Source organism: Ambystoma mexicanum, chromosome 4q (assembly GCF_040938575.1).
Source record: "Ambystoma mexicanum isolate Mex_15411 chromosome 4q, UKY_AmexF1_1, whole genome shotgun sequence".
Taxonomy (NCBI): Eukaryota; Metazoa; Chordata; class Amphibia; order Caudata; family Ambystomatidae; genus Ambystoma; species Ambystoma mexicanum.
This window is the reverse complement of record NC_090928.1, coordinates 1293382355-1293402766: the sequence shown is the minus strand read 5'-3', so window position 1 is coordinate 1293402766 and position 20412 is coordinate 1293382355. Positions and strand designations below refer to the sequence as shown.

At 45.9% G+C, this 20412-nt stretch overlaps 1 protein-coding gene across 5 annotated transcripts in view; it reads right to left on the bottom strand.

Annotated features, from left to right (window-relative positions):
• LOC138468387 (NACHT, LRR and PYD domains-containing protein 3-like) overlaps positions 1-20412 on the bottom strand; it is a 1409260-nt gene that overhangs the window by 400952 nt on the left and 987896 nt on the right. For all 5 annotated transcript variants that reach the window (XM_069608927.1, XM_069608925.1, XM_069608926.1 and 2 more), the window contains one exon: positions 6444-6664. In XM_069608927.1, coding sequence (XP_069465028.1) covers positions 6444-6664 — 221 coding nt within the window. The remainder of the gene's footprint in view (positions 1-6443; positions 6665-20412) is intronic.

The window sequence follows — 20412 nt, the reverse complement described above, 5'->3', positions numbered from 1 at the left end:
GCAAATAGCCGCGAGGTGCACCTTGATAGAGGAGTGTTCCAGGACCAATCTAGCCAGTGACAGCAGATATGGTAAAATGTCCTTTGGCTGAATGGCAAGCTGGTCTAGGTCCCACGCTACACACCAACGGGAAATGTGGGTCCATTTACTCTTGCAATAGACCAGCGTGGAGTAAGCGCAAGCTCGAGCCAGAATGTCCTTGCAGTCCCGAGGCAGTGGTATATCTCCGAATTCTAAAAGCACAGGAGCCATTCCGTCAGGTTCATGGCGGCTGGGTTATGGTGGAGGAATACATTGCCGCTCCTGGAAAGCAGGTTGCACAGGGGAGGCAGCTTCATCGGGGAGCAGAGGGCAGGGCAAGTAGGTCTGAGTAACAGAACTGTTGTGGACAGGCACTGTGCACTAATATCAGTTTGCACTGATGTTGTCTGAAGACATTTAACACCCAAACCATCTAGGGTGATCGGGTTGGAAGGCATAGAGGAACTTCCCTTCCCAGTTTAATGTAAAGGCATCTCCAAGTGTCTCTGGATAACAGAATCTGCTGGCAAAGGCTGCGCACCTATTGTTGTCATGGGTGGTGAACAGGTTGATATTCGGGGTGCCCCAGCGATGGAACATCTGGCAAAGTTGAGACTCCTAGAATGCCCAATCGTGACAAGGGCTGATTTCCCAGCTGATGGAATCTTCCGTAGCGTTCTGAGCACGTAGTAGGTGGAAAGGAATGAGAAACATCTGCCGCTCCAGTGCCACAGCGTCTGTGCTTCTGTAGACAGGGAGAGAGACCAGGCGTCCCCTGCTTGCGTATATAAAACATTGTGGTGGTGTTGTCTGTGAAGATACGAACCACACGACTGCTGAGCTGAGGAATGAAGGACTTGTCAGCCCAAAAGAATGTGCGCAGCTCCAGGAGGTTGATATGGAGAGACTTCTCCTCGTTTGTCCAGAGACCATGGGCATGCAGATTCCCTGAATGCACATCCCAACCTTCCGGGGAGTCGTCCACTGTGATGGTGATGTGGACACAGGCAAAAAAGGAGCGCCTTGTACGAGGTGAGGCCGGGCTGGCCACAAGCGTAGTGCCTCCATGAATTGCTGCATAGAGGCCTGTGATCAGCGTGCATCGAAGGCCGCATCTAGAGTCTGCAATGCTGAAGGACCGGAATGCACAAGGACATCATCCCTACTTGAGACTTTAAGAGACAGAGGCCATCGGCAGTCGAGAAAGCATTCAGACCTTGGCAACAAGGAATTGTACCCTATCTTCCGAGGGAGTCAACACACAAGAACGCATGTCCAGTTGAGCACCCAAATAGAGAGCCCGGTCAGACAGGATTTTACAAAGTTCACAGAGAATCCTAGAGATTGTAGGCATTGGATAGTCTGTATGGTACAATGAGTAGCCAGGGAAAATAATGTTGCCCGTACCGTCAAGGTATCGTTAGACATGTGCACCTTAGTGACGAAGATGAGCCACAACTGGGGCCAGGCATTTGGTGTAGACCCTCAGGTCTGACTGGAGGCCAAAAGGCATCGATCTGAACTGAAAATGGTGCTCTGCCACTGTGAAGCGCAGGTAGCGACAGTGTTATCAATGAATGGGGATGTGGGAATACGCATCCTTCACATCCAGGGATGTCAGAAAATCCCCCTTTTGCAGATGGGATGAAACCTGCTACAGAGTAACCATCCTGAAAGTTTGAACCTTGAGCAATTTGTTGAGGACCGGAAGGTATAGGATGGGCCTCCATCCTCCTGTTTTCTTTTCTACTAGGCAATACCTGGAGTACACACCTTATCCTTGTTGATGGGATGGGTCACTTTCAATGGCTTCCTTTGACAGAAGCTACAGAACTTTCTTTAGTAGTAGATGGACGTGCTTCTCTACCTTTTGCATGGGAATGAATGGTGGGTGGTCATTCCACAAAGTCCGGTGTGTGCCCCTGCTGGGTAAAGGATAACACCCATCCATCTGTAGTGATGTATTTTTACTGGTCGATAAACTGGGAGAGCCTTCCTCCCGCTGGGATGTGAAAGTGGGGAGATGTGGGGAGGCTGGACCCGAGACGGGTCAGGTTTGTTTGGATGGCTGGGTCCCGATATACAAGGAACAGTGGCAGTGCTGGTTTCCCCGGTAAGATTGTGACTTTGTTGAGATGCTTTGTCGGGGGAATGGAGCAAGCGGAGGAGAGGTTGGAGGAACGTTTGCAGGCTGCCGCAGACACCACAGAGTCGGGGCTGCGTTGTGTCCAGAGACATTTTTGCAGAATTTTGCACCCTATACTTTATATCAAACCTCCACTTCTTATGAGGTGCAGAGGAAGGGTCGGCAATGGTCAACATACCATCTTCCCATATGTAACTGAGCAAAGGGATTGCCATTATCTACTTTCTGGGTTGCTCACGCTGATGGTAGAGCAAGCTTTATTTCTTCTGCTCTTCTGGGACTAGACGAAACATCTTTGTGGCCCTTGACATTAAAGCATGGAAGGTCCCAATTTCATCCAGAGGGGAATCACGAAGAGTAGCCTCATCGGCTCGCCATCCCCAGGTATTAGGTTGCCAAACTCATCCATGCCTGTGGTGCACATGGAGTCATCATTATCTGCCATTTCATCATCTGATTCTGTGTCTGTTAGGTTGTGTACTGGGCCGGGTGGTAGGCGGTTGTTGAGCAGCCGGGGGGGGGGGGGTTCAGCGGGTGAACCACTTGAGCCTGGTTGTGGTGCAGATGGTTGAGGTGAAGGGTGAAGCCTCCTATGTTGCAGCTCAGACACCAAGAACTGCAAAGTGGAGAGAATGTTCATGGAGATGTCTCTAGGAGGGTCCACTGTACGAGGAAGGGCTGCAGCAATGGCAGGAGGAACCACAACTGGCATCAGAACTGCCTTTGGAGGGGCCATGGTCAACTGGCTGGAGTGCTCCGCCTTCATGTCACCGTCAGAGAAGACTCCCAAGGAGCCCTCTAGATCTGAGTTTATGTTGGATAGAAGAACGTCCTCCAGCGGAATAGCCGACAAGCTCAGATTAGCCGGGGTGACCCCTAGGGGTAAGAGAAAAGGATATGGAGACATGGGTAAGTCCGCCAGGACAGATGGTTGAGCTATTGCAGGTGCTGACGGTATCGCCGTCTACGGTGTAGCAGGTTTCGCTTTAGCAGCAGTTGAAGACTTGAACGTCGTTGACGATGTCGTAGTCGATTTGCGGACTGTCGTCGACAGGGTTGTGGCCGAAGTCTTATGTTTTGTCATCGACAGGGACGTCAGCGGGGGTTCATCTTGCATTTCTGATGAGGACTTGGTCTGACCTGTCGACGGAGCCCTAGGTGAAGACCTAGTACCCTGGAACACCATCAAAGATTTTGAAGACAGTTTACTATGAGTCATTGGAGTGCCTTGCGCAGCTGACGTTGAGTGCGTCTTCGTCGAGGACACTGCAGAGGCCTCTTTTGAGTGCGTCTTCTGAGATTTTCTTCTCCGGGAAGCCTCTTTATGAGACTGGATCGGTCTGCTCTGTCTAAGGGAGGCATGACTGTGGACCGAGGCCAAGTCACAGGATCCCTCGCTCCTCAGCATCGAGCCATGCCACCAACCTGCTGTGGCAGTCTCTGGGCGTTTTATTTGAAAACATCAGGCAAATGAAACAGCCCTGTATGTCATGCATTGAGTGTAAACAGTAGAGGCAGTTGTGTTAGGCCACATAGGGTACAGGCTTTGAAGAGGCTCTTCCTCTTGTTCTTCTCCATGCTGGATGTAGGCCTCACGGTCGAACATGACAATCCGCGCCATGGGGGACCAGAACAGGAGTAAACCCCAGATGTAGCCGCAGTTAAAGATTCTAGAAACAGTCGTTAAACTAGAAGAACTCATGGCAAAATTGAAGAAAACGTTGAATATCTATTCTGGGATTTTGGAGGACGCCCAACAATAACGTACAGTAAAAGATCTGAAGATGGCCTCCAAGGGTGGAGCTAAGGGAACCCTTTCCTGTGTGCCCCAAGAATGACGATACTAGAGCACTAAAGTGACAGAAGTTTCAATTTAAAAATATTCATGTTGCATGGGAATCTATGAATGATCCAATGCTGGAGAAGCGCACAGAGCATGAATTATGTTCTTCACTGCCCCTATGGGCTTAGAAAGGCCAAGGCACCTCCAGGAACACGTATGATTACAAGGTGCCTAGGTCGCTAGCTCTTTTGGTCCTCCGTGCAGGAAAGCTCATCCAGGAAATGCCCTTTATCTCCCCCAAGAACAGTAGGGGAAGGGTCTTTCTCACCCCCTTGTGTCTTCCTCCATAATCAAGAGAACTTGAACCTGTCAACAGCTGCAACAAATAAAGGAGGTGATGGCTTGAAGGTTTAGAATTAATCCTAACCTCTGGCATCACTCTGGGCAATCGTTCACACCATCATTCTTTAGCCTGCCACGTCATTACAGAAAGAAGAAAGACCATATAAAAATAAGGCTTAGTCACAACCCGAAAGGGGCTGTTCAGCTCGAAGTGCTTGTTCACATGCCTACTGTACGAGACCATAGGCAACTCGGGATATGTTTCGGCCTCATTGGGCATCATCAGTGAGGTGTAGCCTGGCTCTATTGGCCCAGCACGCTAGGGACCCATGTCTTGGCATACCCCTTCCCACTCAGGGTGACTACAGCATAACAAAAGAGAGGATGGTTGGAAGGTTTAGAATTAATATTAACCTCTGGCATTGCTCTGGGCTACCCTCCACACCACGATTCTTCACCTGCTAAGACATTACAGAAAGAGTCAAGGCCATATACAAATCAACATTGGTCCCAACTCAAAGAGGCTGTCCATCCAGACACATCCCTACTGCTTGAGACCACAAGCATCCCGAGACATGTTTCAGCCTCATTGGCATCATCTGTGAGGTGTAGCTTGGCTCTCTAGGCACAGCAGGCTCTGGACCCACGTTCTACTTGCGGTGATAATAGCACAAGTCTCCTTCTTCTTCTGCAGTTGTTTCGGTGTGCATTGCTACCAGGGGAGTCACTGCCAGGCAGAGATAAGTATACAGAGAGTATACACAATGCTGGAAACAGCGCCTCCCACAGCCGGGACTCCAGTACATATACCCCTTCGACTATGGGTCTCTTTCAGCTGGCATATCTTTAATATAAGCCTCTTAATTGTAGGTTGTAGGCGGCTCGAACGATTTTTCCACCGCCTACCACAGTACAATTTAGCGCTTCCCAGTGTTGGGACTGCATATTTTATATGCCTCATTATTGGTAAATCTGTGGCGGGCATGCTATTCTACATTGGTTCAAAAGAGAATGCCTCTTCGATACAACATTAATTGGCCATTTTTACATCACAGGATTAAAGCGGTTTTGACGATTTTGGGAGGCTGAATGAGTTACAGTTGGTGAGTCGAATATTCTATCGACTCTATATGGCTATCGAATATTCCACTGACGTTGCCTCTTGATGTGATCGCTCAGGGGTCTGTTTGTTGTGTTTTTCTCATGCAGGCCTCTGGCATTTACTGTTACTCCTATTGATTTGGACACAGCTTCTTGCATTGCGCAGCTAAGATTTTTCATAGATAGCATCCATGTGATATTGAATACTAGGGAAGATAATTTGTTTCCCTGGTTGATATATATATATATATTATATTGGATTACAGGAGTCGGTGAATGTAGGAAAACTCCTAAAGAAAATGTAGTCCACATTAGAGCCCACTAGCTGCTTGGCTACTACCAAATGGTAGGTAGTTAAGCATTACTTAAATGACAAAATGTATAGGCTATGACGCAAACAGACGTCCGATTGAAATGACATTTCACACCTCAAACCCACACTAACAGAATGTATGTACATATGTTTCAATTGTAGGCACAGGAACACATTTGGTTGTTGAATAAAACTGGTTATGTCCTGACGAAGGCCGCGTTTGGCAGGAGCACTATCTGATGCTCTTTAGGCAGCTGAAACACACTGTGTGGACTTCTAAAAAAGCAATCGAGACACTGCAAATAAGGGGCAGGTCAAGAAAAAAGGACTAGGAAGACTTAAGGTGTCCATTGATGTGCCAGGGGTTACTTTGCACTTTATACATATATTTTTGATCAATATTGTCTGGGATTTATGTTGAATTGAGTAGGTTTCTACCTACGCAATATGTTCAATTGTCTATGTATTGTCTGTTAAATGTGTACACCACGTTGAACAAAGAACTTCTAATATATTAATAAAATAAGTTATGATAACAAAGTGGAGTGATTGGGTTAACTTGGGTGGAGATCTTGTCACATGGAGGCCTTGAATACTATCTTTGTTTAGACTGGGAGAGGAGAGCATAGGGTCTTTCTCCCCCAGCATAGAGCACCACAAACAGTGCCCCACTGCAAGACAAGGCGAGCAAGGCATAGTAGCATTGGCTGTTGACACATGCTTACATCATACTCTACCTTGAAGACTGACAAAGTGAGGGAGGTACACAGCTTTCACAAAGCCTGGAGCTGCTTGGATGTCAAACAAAGGCCCAGCAATCTTGAGGTCCTGCATGCCATGATCTTCCAGCTGGCGACTCCAAGGCAGCAAATCATATGTAAGGGATCCTGCTGAGCACACCTCAAAACCAAGGCGCGTATGCTGACATGCAAAGGTGCCGTGTTCAGCAAACGTGGCCCTAAAAAATAAAATAAGTAGCAGATTAATACCTTAATCATGAAAAAGGCATCACTCAGCCTCATAAATTAAAATACATTATAATAAATGAATGGACAATAAACATTAATTACAAGAATCCACAAACATATATAAGGATACATGCAATAATTAGCTCATATATGTCCACAATGACAATACAATTAACAAAAATAAAAGAAAGTAGGAAATAATTATAAGATAACAGATTTTTGGAAAAGTCACCACGGATGAGATAACAAATAAAAACCAAAATAGTGAAGAAAGAATTTCTCAAGGAGTAAAAGCTAAATAGTTTGAACGCCAATTCTCATCAGTCTGTGGCTGCGCCTTCATCGGGGCATTTAAAAAAGTGTATCTTAATATTTAAAATGTTATGTCAAGAACAGAGGCTTCCTATTGTGCATTCTTCTTCTTAGAAAAGATTTACTTTTAAGAAAAGAAATTTAGTGCAACATTAAAAACTTTAACAATACACCTGAAACAAAGCTCTTAATGAGTCATGTTCATGACCCCAGAACAACCAATTCTCGTAGGAGCCAGCATATAAAACTCTGTGTAATGAGGCCTTCTTCTTTACATCAATGGCATTTCTGATGTCATCTTTGATGTCCTGGGTGTGAGTTGTAGCAGTGCACAGTGGTGGTGTGAGTTATGGTTGCTTAGCTTACCATAACTGGCGAATTTCTAGGGTTTTTCGGTTTTATTTGTAACCATAACGGCCCTTTAACAAAGTTTTTTTTCTGAATTTCATAGTTTTTTAATCAGTGCAACTTAACCATAACTTCCCTCTAACAACGTTTGTTCACTGAATTTCATAGGTTTTTACAAATACACCCTTAATTCCCTACACGTTCCTTATATTATAATCACCCCTCAATGTAGCAACTGTAGAGCCTGCGGACAGTACGAATGTCCGCGGACATCAGGCAGCATTCACAAAGCCCAGAAGTACAGGGGAGAACAAAAAATGTTGTACCCTTACACTAACAAGCACATACACATAAAACATTACAGATATTTAATACACCCAAATATACCTTTTTGTACAAAATGCATCATTTGAAAATTTACAAATTATGTTTTCATTTGGCACACAACATAAAGGAATGCACCAAGCACAAATCATAACTTTGCACCTCACATTGTCACCTAAGTACAACTCTGCATACAGATTTACATAAACCAGGCACTTATTTGAAAACAAGCTCTTACAAAATAGTAAGTACAGTGTATTTATTTCTCTATTATTAGCATTCATTATATAAACATGTCTTATTACGAAAAAGCACTATTTTTTCATTTTGACAGAATTGGCAAACATGCTTGAGTAGTTGAAGGCGAACTTCCCAAAACAAAAAATAACTGATGATAACTTCTCTAATGGTATACAATACATCTTTTAATATAAACAAATAATGTAATGTGTACAGACCTCACTAAAACAATTTCTTTTTTTCTTACAGTACATAGTTTTCATGAAGAAACCACGCCCCAATTTAATTAGACACAATCCCAAGAATCACAAAGAGAAGCCCTATCCCCAACTTTACCCAAATTAAATCATGAACTTTTCTGCAAAATTGGATGAACTAAGTCATGATATTAAGGAAATTTTTAATTATGTCAAAAAGCATGTGATTAAAAATGTTCACGATCGCTGTCTTGCACCTGTTCGCCTTGTTCCCATCCCCAGGAATCATCCCCATCAAATTCCCAAAATTTAAATGAAAGACTCTTTGATGAAACCTCGCTCCCTTCCTTAATCATTACTGTACGTAAATTCCTGATTCTCCCATTTATGTTTCCCATTCCGATACCACATCCCTTTCATAAATACATTTATTTTGTATACTATAAATGTGTATATATATTGCGTTTGTTCTAATCTGCAAAAGCAGCTGCGATTGAAGCTTACCGATCGTTTGGAAGTTTGTCCTGAACCACAGCACTGCGAGTCAGCACGGACTCTTGCTGTGGGATTTTCGTTCCCTGGAGGGGGCGGAGCCAACTGGTGAACACGTGACTCATCACCTGACCAGAAGTGCCTTTAAAACGCGCCCGCATTCAGCTGAGCGGGGCGTTTGTTCTAATCTGCAAAAGCAGCTGCGATTGAAGCTTACCGATCGTTTGGAAGTTTGTCCTGAACCACAGCACTGCGAGTCAGCACGGACTCTTGCTGTGGGATTTTCGTTCCCTGGAGGGGGCGGAGCCAACTGGTGAACACGTGACTCATCACCTGACCAGAAGTGCCTTTAAAACGCGCCCGCATTCAGCTGAGCGGGGCGTTTGTTCTAATCTGCAAAAGCAGCTGCGATTGAAGCTTACCGATCGTTTGGAAGTTTGTCCTGAACCACAGCACTGCGAGTCAGCACGGACTCTTGCTGTGGGATTTTCGTTCCCTGGAGGGGGCGGAGCCAACTGGTGAACACGTGACTCATCACCTGACCAGAAGTGCCTTTAAAACGCGCCCGCATTCAGCTGAGCGGGGCGTTTGTTCTAATCTGCAAAAGCAGCTGCGATTGAAGCTTACCGATCGTTTGGAAGTTTGTCCTGAACCACAGCACTGCGAGTCAGCACGGACTCTTGCTGTGGGATTTTCGTTCCCTGGAGGGGGCGGAGCCAACTGGTGAACACGTGACTCATCACCTGACCAGAAGTGCCTTTAAAACGCGCCCGCATTCACCCTCGCGGCGTTAAGCCCGGTGGTGACAAGGCCGCCAACTGTGCTGTTGTGCGGCTGTTTGGCGCTGTGGCGTAAGTGTCGGATACGGTGAAAAGACGAGTCCTTCAGCAAAAATCCTAATGAACATAATACAGATCGCGCTTTTCCAGTAGGTCTGTCCTTGGACCCATGTAATTAGTGCAATAAGACATTTAAGGGTATCTGACTTTAGCGCAACTGCACTTGTCTCAGACATTATTGTTTGGTTGTAGACCGTTTGTATTTATTAGTAATTATAGGTGGTTGCATTATGCAGGCAAGATTTCCTACGTTGACGATGGGGATGCCTCCAGTGATGCATCTTGGTTGTCATAAGGGTCCTCTCAACACCTTGTTATCTAAACCAAAACCTTATTTAAATGATAAAATCATTCCTCCTCGCTGTTCTACTCCAGTCGGTGTGCGCGGTCGGAACAGCATGAAAGCTGGTCCTAGAAGGCCGCCATTACCTGACATTAGGGTTTTTTGTAAAGACAGACATGCTATCTCTGCTCCTATTGATACGAGAGTCTCTGCTCAAGCGTGCTCTACTCCTGGTCTTGACTTTAAGGGTGTGCCTTGCCCGCCTTCTTCAAGAGAAGTGACTTCCATAAATGGTGTTTATTCAGTGCACACCAGTATCATACCGTGTGAAAATTCTTCATCTCGAGTATCCTTATCCGATAGTATAATACTTCATAATCTACCACCGACAGCTCCCGTTGGAGCAAAGGCTGATATGCCTATTTGTGTGATAAATGATGCGGTAGTGGTTAATTTAGATATGGATCCCTCGAGCCTCTCTCAACAATTGTTACCTGAGAGAGCCTTGTTGGATTTGTCGCAGTCTCCAGTTATGTTCTCTGATCATAATTCCGTGTGCTCGGAAATTGAAGACTCATATCATGCACCGACTCCACGTCGAATTCCTATGCCAGCAGTAGTAACTGGTAAAGTGGAGGCGATAGTGGATCCAGGAAACTTGGTGGCACTTACCTTATCGGCAATGCATGTGTCCCTACAATCCTTGTCTAGACTTTTTGACTCAGTTATCTCAAAGATGGGTGAGCAATCGTCTAAATTGGATCAAATTTTAACATGGCAAGAGAGTGCTTCCATGATCCTTCAGCAAAAGAAAAATAAAAACTCACCCCTTGTTTCAACTGACACTAGTGATAAGCCGGTTGTCACTAAAGTATCCTTAGGCTCACAAACTTCTTTCGAAGCACCCTCAGGACCATGGGTAAATAATGTTGCCACAATTGTAGCAAATTTACCTACATTGTCAGCAGTGCCCTGCATTGCAGGTATTATTGTGGATTCTATGGTTCAGGCTAATTTGAGTTCAGCGGAGCCAACGATCCCCATACCTTGTGCCAGTGCTAAAGGTGACCCATGTGTGCCTTATACCATCTTTACCCCAAAAATACCTATGACTGGTGCGAAATCGATTCAAACTCCCCAGTGTAAAAAATCTAAAAACTTGCCAGCCGCTAGGAAAAATGGTATAGCTCAAACAAAGAGCTTTCTTCGACGTGTCGCACTACCGAAAAAAAGTGCGCTTATCGCATCATCTGCAGTTGCAAAAAAATACCATCAATTGGCTTTGATACGCACGCCTGTTACCACTCTACAAGAATTAAATACTATGCCTGCGTACGCCCCACTTGATGCATTGGCGGAACTAGCAGAAGACATGGATTGCCAAGCCGAGATGGCTACTCCCATGCCCACAACCATGCCCAGAGCTGATGATGCCTTAAGCGGTCTAACTGCAAGCCTGCATTTGGATTTCCATCGACAGGAGATTCGTCGTGCTGTTGATGCATATATGTCTGGCCACATTGGCATGGCACAACAAATCGCCACTCAATCTGTGACTCTGTCTCCTAAGATCCCCTTAAGTGCAATCAACCCATCCTTACCGAATACCGGCGTGAGTTTAACAAAAGTAGTTTCTCCCACAATCGGTCCATTGGCATCGGATGCAAAATCGTTGCCGCAAACTGAATTACGGGGATCTACGAGTGCTGTTGGACGGTCACTCTTGGCTGGAATTGCCCCTGAAATTCTTGAATTGTTACAGGCTGTTTGTCAAAAAGAGCCCAAGCCTAGTGTAGTGCCTGCAATGGCTCTAAGAAACAGAGGCCCAGAGCCTGTGGCCTATAAACCTGTAACCAAGCCTATGGCCAAGCGCCCTGCTAACTTTAGCCTGGTGCTTGGCTGTAGGCCATACCCGAACCCTCAATATGTCCTAAATCGCAATTCTATTCTGAGCATCTTTTCTGATGTGCCAACTCTGGAAGATATTAGCTCGTACGACTTGGCTCTGGTTGACTTTTGTAACATTTCGAAAACGAATGTTGTGCGTATTTGGATGGACTCACGTGTCGTCCAAAACGCTATATGGGGGGCCCAAAAACAATTGTATGATCTAGGTTTTGAAGTATCTTTGGATGCTACTGCCCCAGGTGCTCCACATCAGCAGAAATTAGTTTCCCATGTCCTCCACAAAAATCTTGCTTATGAGCGGCAAGATGAAACATTGTGTCAGACTCCATTAATCCAGCATTAGCTAGGACATGCTGCTGAGCCCTCTAATTTTTCGATTATCAGTTGGAATACGAGGGGTCACTCTAAGCTTTTGAATAATGATCTTAGTTCACTGGCGAAGTATCAGCTAGTTTTACTTCAAGAAACTTGGTTAACTACCGATCCCATCTGGGATGCTCATGATGTGATTTCTCTAGCGGCCAATAAAGGCCTGAGTGGTAGGCCATGTGGTGGGCTCCTAACTGCAATACAGGCAGATAACAACGCTAGCATTTATCCATGGGCCTCACCTAATGCCTTTATTCAAATGACAAGACTTAAATTATCTACAACACTATATGCCATTATTAATCTCTATTGGAATCCAGTGGGGATCACGGCTGAATGCTTCTTGAAGGCCTTAAATGATATGTTGACTGTGATCCTAATGGATGGATCAGTTCAAAAACTTTTTATTGCAGGAGACTTTAATTTGGATTGTATTAATTTAACCAAACAAAGCCATTCCATTCGTATAAAACAATGGGAACAATTTAGTAAACATCACAATCTTTTAAGGCTGAACGGAGCTTTCTACTCTGACATCCCTCCATCTTCAACATGGTCACGGGGCGCATCGGCATCCATTATTGACTATATGTACACGAATGCGTCCCTGTTCCATGATGTTGTGGATTTTAAAATTGTGCACTCTGAACTGAGTGATCATAAACAACTCACAGTGGTCTGGCAGTATAATAGCAGTTGCAATTCGCAAAGAGACAGAATGTTGCAAAATCAATTCTGTGTGAACAATGCTGGTAATAGACTGCGATGGACTGAGAAGTCAGTTGAGGCCTTTCACTTTTATTTGACACAGGCAGTAGATGCTACATCCCTCACTGCTGACTCCCCAAATGTTTGCTACTCTGACATGCTACAAGTATTACGGTCCCACGTCCCTTGTTGCTCATCTAAACAATCATCGAAACAATCTATTTGTGCTCAATTTTCACACGTCTTTGACAAAGAAACGAGAGACTATAAGCGCCTTTTTAGACAACAGAAGAGAAATGTATTGAATCTCCCAGTTAATATTCGTTATATTCATCTCTCCAATATTAAAACAAAGTATACAAATTGGGTGAAGGCAAGGCGTGCGAAACTTTACCACATTGATAGCCAGCTACTTTTTGTTGCGGTCCAAGGTAAGAATATTTCTAAAACCTGGTCTTATCTTAATCAAGTGACCTCGGGCTACCAAACAATAATTCAAGCAAATGAAGTATCAGAGCATGCCTGGATTGCTTATTTTTCTAATTTGTATAAATTACCTGTCCAGGATATATGTTTAGATAGTTCTCATTCTCTTCCTAGATTTCATTTAGATTTTGATCTTGAAGATATTCTTTTTTACATCAAGAAAGCGAGCAATTCAGGCGCATGTGGTCCAGATGGTTTGTCTAACAAGATGTTTAAAGCCTACCCACAAGTGTGGAGTCGTATCCTGTTTACCATCTTTAGCCTCATCTTGAAGTCTCAAAAATTACCGTCGACCTGGACGCATTCTATTATTGTTCCTATTTATAAAAAAGGAGATAGGAAAGAGCCGTGCAGCTATCGACCTATTGCACTTCTAGATGCGCCAGGAAAAATCTTTTCTCGACTGATTTTAAGAGACTTTAAGAAGTGGATTTTGCAGGCTCAACTTAATGATCCATCTCAATCAGGCTTTGTGACTGGTTTAGGCACCATCCCTAACATCATTACGCTACAAATGCTTCTTTCTGATCATGCAGTCCAAAAGCAGACCTTGTATCTAGCCTTTGTCGACTTTCGGGTGGCGTTTGACTCAATTGATCGATCACTGTTACAGCATAAGTTGATTGGGCATAACTGTCCTTCCTCTTTATTGTCCCTAATTAATTTACTACACTCTAATACTACCATGCAGGTTCGACTTAACTTGAATGGTGATCTGACTTCAACATTTCGAACATTTAGAGGGCTTAAACAAGGTTGCATATTGGCGTCATCTATTTTCAATTTTTTTATCTACGACTTGGGCGTAATTTTGAGTCAAATTGTGAGTGATGCACCTCGATTAGGTCGGCATAAGGTTCCTTATTTATTTTATGCCGATGACTTGATTCTCTTCTCAAAAACCCATACAGGTCTGCAGAAACTTTTGCATAGCCTTGAAACATATGTAGACACGAACCATCTGACGATTAACACTAATAAAACTCAAATAATGGTTTGCAAAAGGCATGAAAAGTGTAAAGTTAAAACCTTTTGCTGGCGATTACACAATGTTCCATTGGAACAAGTAACCAACTACAAGTATTTGGGCACTTTTGTAGTGGATACTTTATCAAGCATTGACCCTGACATAGAGATCCAGGGCAAATTACGGTCCTTAATTGCGCAAGCAAAGATACTTATGGCCAAATTTGGCAAATTTACGTGTAAACATATTCTCACCTTCTTTTTACAGAAGGTGACACCAATTTTGACCTATGGGTCTGAGGCTCGCAGTCCTAAACCGGTGGAGTGGTGGGATAGAATTGAATCCTTGTTTTGGAAACAGGTATTACATCTGCCCGTTTGTACACCTTTACCATTGATTCGATTTGAATTGGGATCCCTCTCATTGTTTTCATTTGTAATTTGGAAATATTGTGCATTTTTCCGCAAGTGCCTTTTGTCCGTAGAGCGAGCAGACATTTTGGGAAAGGTAGCCTGTCATCTTTTAGAACAAAATCAGACCTTTTCAAAACAATGGTGCACTTTTACCATGAATGCAATGTCTGATGCATCAGTTAACTTGGAGTTACTTTTGAATAATGAGGCTCGTGCCAAAAAGAAAGTTCAGCAATACGATTGGATTCTGACCCAAAATAAATGCCTCAACTACAAGGATTTTGATCGAGCGCTATTTGGGCACAAGCAATGTAGAACAATGTCTGACTATTTGGCTAAATTTCCTTGCTCAAAAACTCGTCAGAAGTTTCTCCGTTTTCGATTGAACCTTTGGCCGACATTAGATGTTCAGGCACGAAGAAATCAAATTATGCAATCAGAAAATGTATGTCGTTTTTGCAAGGTGATTGACAAAAGAGAGACGCTGGAGCATTGTTTAGTGTTTTGTACAAACTTAGCTACTACTCGACAAAAATGCTTTGGGAATTTCTTTGAAGACCAAACTGTTCATTTTAACAAGAACTTATGGCACTGCATTTTTTCAGCAACTGCCCTAAAAACCAAAATAGCAATTGTGCGATTTTTAGATGAAATATTTAGCATATACCCAAAGCCAGTGTAACTGAGAAGCACTAAATTTGATTTTTAACTGTAGTGAATGAACAAACTGTAAAACATTTTTTTATGAATTGTAGTGTTTTAATACTGTGATATTTGATATTTGAAAGGTTGATTTTATTAACCATATAAATAAAAAAAAAAAAAAAAAAAAAAAAAAAAGTTGTGTGATATATTTTTCTTTCGCACTCAAAATGGAGGTGCCCCCGGAAATGCGCGGTGTCCAGACATGTCCGTTTTCGCATGATGCAGTTTTAATTTGTCCGCGGACAGCGCGCCTGTTCTACAGACACTCACACGCATTGTAAGGAACTCACAGGGCAACAGTAAAGACAGATACAAGTGATCATAGTTCAAGGGTGTTTACTGAACAATGAATGCAGGGTGGAAAACGCATAACCTAAACCTAAGATGGGAGCAAGCAATCACCATCAAATGAAACATAAGGCAGTCCTAGTAACGTGTCAAATAAAAGGGCCTATACTAAAAAAAAACAATTGCCAAATCCTTACAACTAATCACAGAAAGAGTGTGGGATAGGGTTTCAATAAAGAAAGAAGTGTTCACAAATAATAAGTCAGGATGTGATTGCCAGGGGTTCTCCCTCCCCACGTTTTCAGCACAGGACAAGGTGGGACCTTGGAGCACAGCACACGCTCAAGCCTTCCCAGCACGAGCTAGTACTTCCATATCAACTATCAGGTTCTTCGACGGTTAAGTCTCTTTGTAATGAAAAAAGTATCTCGCCTTCGCGGCTTTATGCCCTCAACAAACAAACACAAAGTTCTGTTCTATGAACACTTTAGGTGATGGGCCTTACCCCTAGGTCTCCCTCTTCTGGGCGTAGACTGTTCTCAAATTGTATTCAACAACTTAACTGAACAGTTTCCTTTTTAATCAACTTTTGGGTGGTAACTTTCCAGCCCTGGATCTCCCTACGCCGGGGTCGGACACCTTTCAGATGGCAGCCTCCCTTTTCTGGGTTCACTATGGCTTTTCCTACTTTCACAAAACAGTTCACTGTGGACAACCCTCGGCCAGGTTCACTTCTGTCAACACACTTTTCATAGAGACTTCAGGCTTTGCCCCTTTTCGTCAGCATCCCTCCGCCGGGTTCACTCTTGCCAACCTTTGTAACACTGTTCATACACTCATTTCACCATGCAGGATTCATTTCCCTCAGCTTCTCAATCATCTGTCAGTCAAAGACTTTTGATGGTACAGAGGATTTTACAAGATCCCTGTATGACCACTTTAACCTCTTCTCGCCACTTCCCAAGGGCATCTGGTTACAGTAGGCTTTCTACTATCGGGTAATTACTCAGAGCAATCCTGCCTGAGCACCTGTGTGGTGCCAGCCTCCTCTCTTGCTGATTTTCCCCCTCTTTAGCTTTTCAAAGTTCAATTTAACCATTGGCTATTTATCATTCAGCACAGTTCAGTTTCTTATCAGCTTTTCCATCGACTCACCGGCTGTGATGAGCTACTTGGCTTTCTTCTCCTTCGAGTCAAGGTTGGTACCACAGAGACCCGCATCTCTCCCCGGCTTGGTTATTAGCAGAGGAGGGTCTCATGTACCGTAGACATCTGCTGCAACACACGCTGGCTATTGTTCGCAGACTTATGTTTCCGTCTGCTGAGGTTTCTCTTTTTTCACTCTCTCAATATTCGCTGTCTTTCGCCTCCTCTTGAACTGCCGTGCTGAGTTAGCCCTCATGTCGTGCGGTCTGCCCGGCTCGTCATGTGCTTTTGAGCTCCACCATCCCTGTGGGGAAAGGAAAGGGCCATCAGGTGTGTGTGGTTCTGGTTAATGGTCTGACTTTGCCTGACACTCGGGTTGGGACTAGGCAGGTAAATGGCTTTATTATCAGTCCGTTGTTTGTCGTGATGGGAGAAAGTCGAAAAGGGGGTTGGTAGATTTCCTAGATATCCCACGGAGTAGGATGGGAAAGAGGTGTGGTATGGAATTATAGTCCTTGTACTAGGGGTGTTGGTAAATTTAGAAGGAACAAGTTACTTACCTGTAACTGTAGTTCTCCAGCATGGGTCTGGCATGGATTCACATGCTCATGAATATTCCCCGTCGTCAGGCAGGGAATCCTCGGTAAAGAAAATAATCAGTATCAGTTTTGTTTCTGATTTGTCTTTCTTAGTAGTAACCAATCACTGATCTCTGGGTCATACTGCCCCCAGCCAATGACTGCTCTCTCCCAAAGCCCCTCCCCTGGCAGCCATCCTCAGATTTGGTAGCACGTACAGTGGCAGTATGACCAAGTGAAGAGCCGCAGAGGGGTAGGAGGGAGGGTTTGCATGTGAATCAATGCCAGACCCATGCTGGAGAACAACAGTTACAGGTAAGTAACTTGTTCCTTCTCCAGCATGGGGTCTGGCATGGATTCACATGCTCATGAATATAAGAATACATAGCAGTACACACATGCACAACCACGGGAGGTGGCAAAGGCTCAACATTAAGCATTACATAGACTCAACATTAAGCAACTCTTACCTCCTTACCAGGCCCACCTTCAGGCGAACAGGTTGCGCAGCACTGCTTGGCCGACTCTGGACTCCTACCTAGAATCCCGGTCCACGCAGTAGAATCTCGTGAAGGTGTGCGTCGACCTCCATGTAGTAGTCCTGCAGATGTCCAGCAGAAGCACACCAGACAAGAACGCCGTGGTAGCAGCGATCGCTCTGGTCGAATGGGCTCTCGGCCGACCGGGCAACGGTCGGTTTGCCAACCGGTGACAGTGCATGATGCAGCCGCAGAGCCATCTGGAAATGGAAGCCTTCGAGAGAGCCTTTCCTTGGTTCACAGGTCCAAAGTTCACAAACAGCTGTGACATCTTCAGAAAACTGTTTGTGCGATCCACGTAGAGCTTCAGCGTTCTAGCTACATCCAGCAAGTGCAAAGTCCTCTTGGCAAGGCGACGGGAAGAAAACTGGTAACACCAAGGGCTCGTTGAGATGGAAGTCCGACGGCACCTTGGGCATGAAGGAGGGGTGCGTCCTCAGCACCACCCTCGTGTCGTAAAAAGTCAAGTATGGAGGCTTGCAGTATAGGGCCTGGATCTCTCCCACACGCCGTGCGGAGGTGATGGCCACAAGAAATGCTGTATTCCACGACAGGAACTTCAACAGTGCCGAATGCATAGGCTCGAATGGTGCCCCCATGAGCCTGGTTAGCACCACGTTGAGCTCCCACGCCGGGGCTGGAGCCTTCACCGGCGGGAACGATCGGAACAGTCCCTTCATAAATTCCTTCACCAGGTGATGAGACCACAAGGACGGCCGTCCTGTAATTCTGGTATATCGGGAGATCGCTGCCAGATGTATCTTGATGGAAGCGTGAGCCAGTCCACCCTTGGCCAGCGACAGTAAGTATGTTAGCACTTGAGGAGCCGTAATCCGTAGAGGGTTAATCTTCTGTGCACGGCACCAGACAGAGAACCTCTTCCACTTATGTACGTAGCACTTGAGAGTTGAGGACACCCTGGCCTTTGCAAGCACCTCTCTGCAGTCAGCCGGGATATCGTACCCTCCAAACTCTAGTGCTGCAGGAACCAGGCCAGGGACTCCGGGGCGTGATGAAGGATGGCGCCTCCTTCTCTGGAGAGAAGATCTGCGTCCATCGACGGTTTGACTGGTGGAGACGCTGACAAGTCCAGAAGGTCCGGGAACCAGATCTGTCTCGGCCACACCGGTGCGACAAGGATCATCCTGCACCGGGACCTCTTGAGTTGTTGATGAGTCGGAGCAGCAACAGCAACAGAGGGAACGCATACAGGAACAGGCCAGGGGAACGAGAAAGCCTCGCCCATGCTCCTCGGCTGGGGAAACCTGCTGGCGAAACTCTGGCACTTGGAGTTCGCTGCCGTCGCGAACAGGTCTATCTGGGGATTGCCCCAACGCTGGAAGAGAAGATCCACTTGATCCTGACACAGTTCCCACTTGTGGCACGAGCGCAGCTCCCTGCTGAGTGAGTCGGCGATGGTGTTCTTTATCCCTGCCAGATGAAAGGGTACCAGAAACATCCCCTGGGCAACGGCCCAATGCCACAGGTCCTGTGCTTCCCTGGACAAGGCTGGGGATCTGGTTCCTCCCTGCTTCCGGATGTAGAACATCGTGGTGGTGTTGTCGGTGAAGATCCTCACCACTTTGCCCTTGAGGGACGGGAGAAAGGACCTGAGGGCCCAGAAGACTGCTCGGAGCTCCAGGATGTTGATGTGGAGTGGTTTCTCCCCCGGGAGCCAAAGGCCTCTCGCGTGTAGATATCCCGTGTGCGCTCCCCACCCCTCCAGGGAGGCATCCGTGGTCACCGTCACCTGGTGAGCTGGGGTCTGAAAGTCCGTGCCCGCCGCAAGATGCTCGTGGGCGCCCCACCAATGGATCGCCTGGCAGAATGTCTCGTTGAGAGAGATCCTGTCTTTGAAGCTGCCCGTCACTTGCGTCCAAAGGGCGTTGAGGAACTCCTGTAGAGGACGCATCCGAAGCCTGCACAGGCACACTAGATATATGCATGAGGACATCATCCCGAGAAGGGACTTGATGGACCTCACCCTGGCCACGTCGTGGCCAGCAAACGCTGCACCTTGCCCAGGATGGCCTTTGTCCTTTCCTCCGACGGCGAGGCTAATCGCGTAACTGTATCAAGCTTAGCTCCCAGAAACAGTGCGACCTGCGACGGGACCAGGTGGGATTTGGGGAAGTTGATGGAGAATCCCAGGTCCGTGAGCAGCAGGACGGTCTTTGCAGTGTGTTCGACGGCGAGATCCTTTGTTCTTGCCCGGATGAGCCAATCGTCCAGGTAGGGGTAGACGTGGATCCCTTTTAGGCGCAGCCGCACCGCCACCGGTGCCAGGCACTTGGTGAACACCCTGGGCGCCGACTTCAATCCGAATGGGAGGGCCTTGAACTGGTAGTGCCGTCCTTGGACCACGAACCTGAGGAACTTTCAGTGTCCTTTCAGAATGGGGATATGAAAGTATGCATCCTCCAAATCCAACGACGATAGGAAGTCGCCCTCCTCCAGCTGTCCCAGCACGTGCTGGAGGGTGACCGTCTGGAACTTCTGTGCCTTGATGTACTTGTTTAGTCGACGCAGGTCCAGGATGGGTCGCCATCCGCCTGTCTTCTTTCTGACGAGGAAGTATCTTGAGTACACTCCGGAG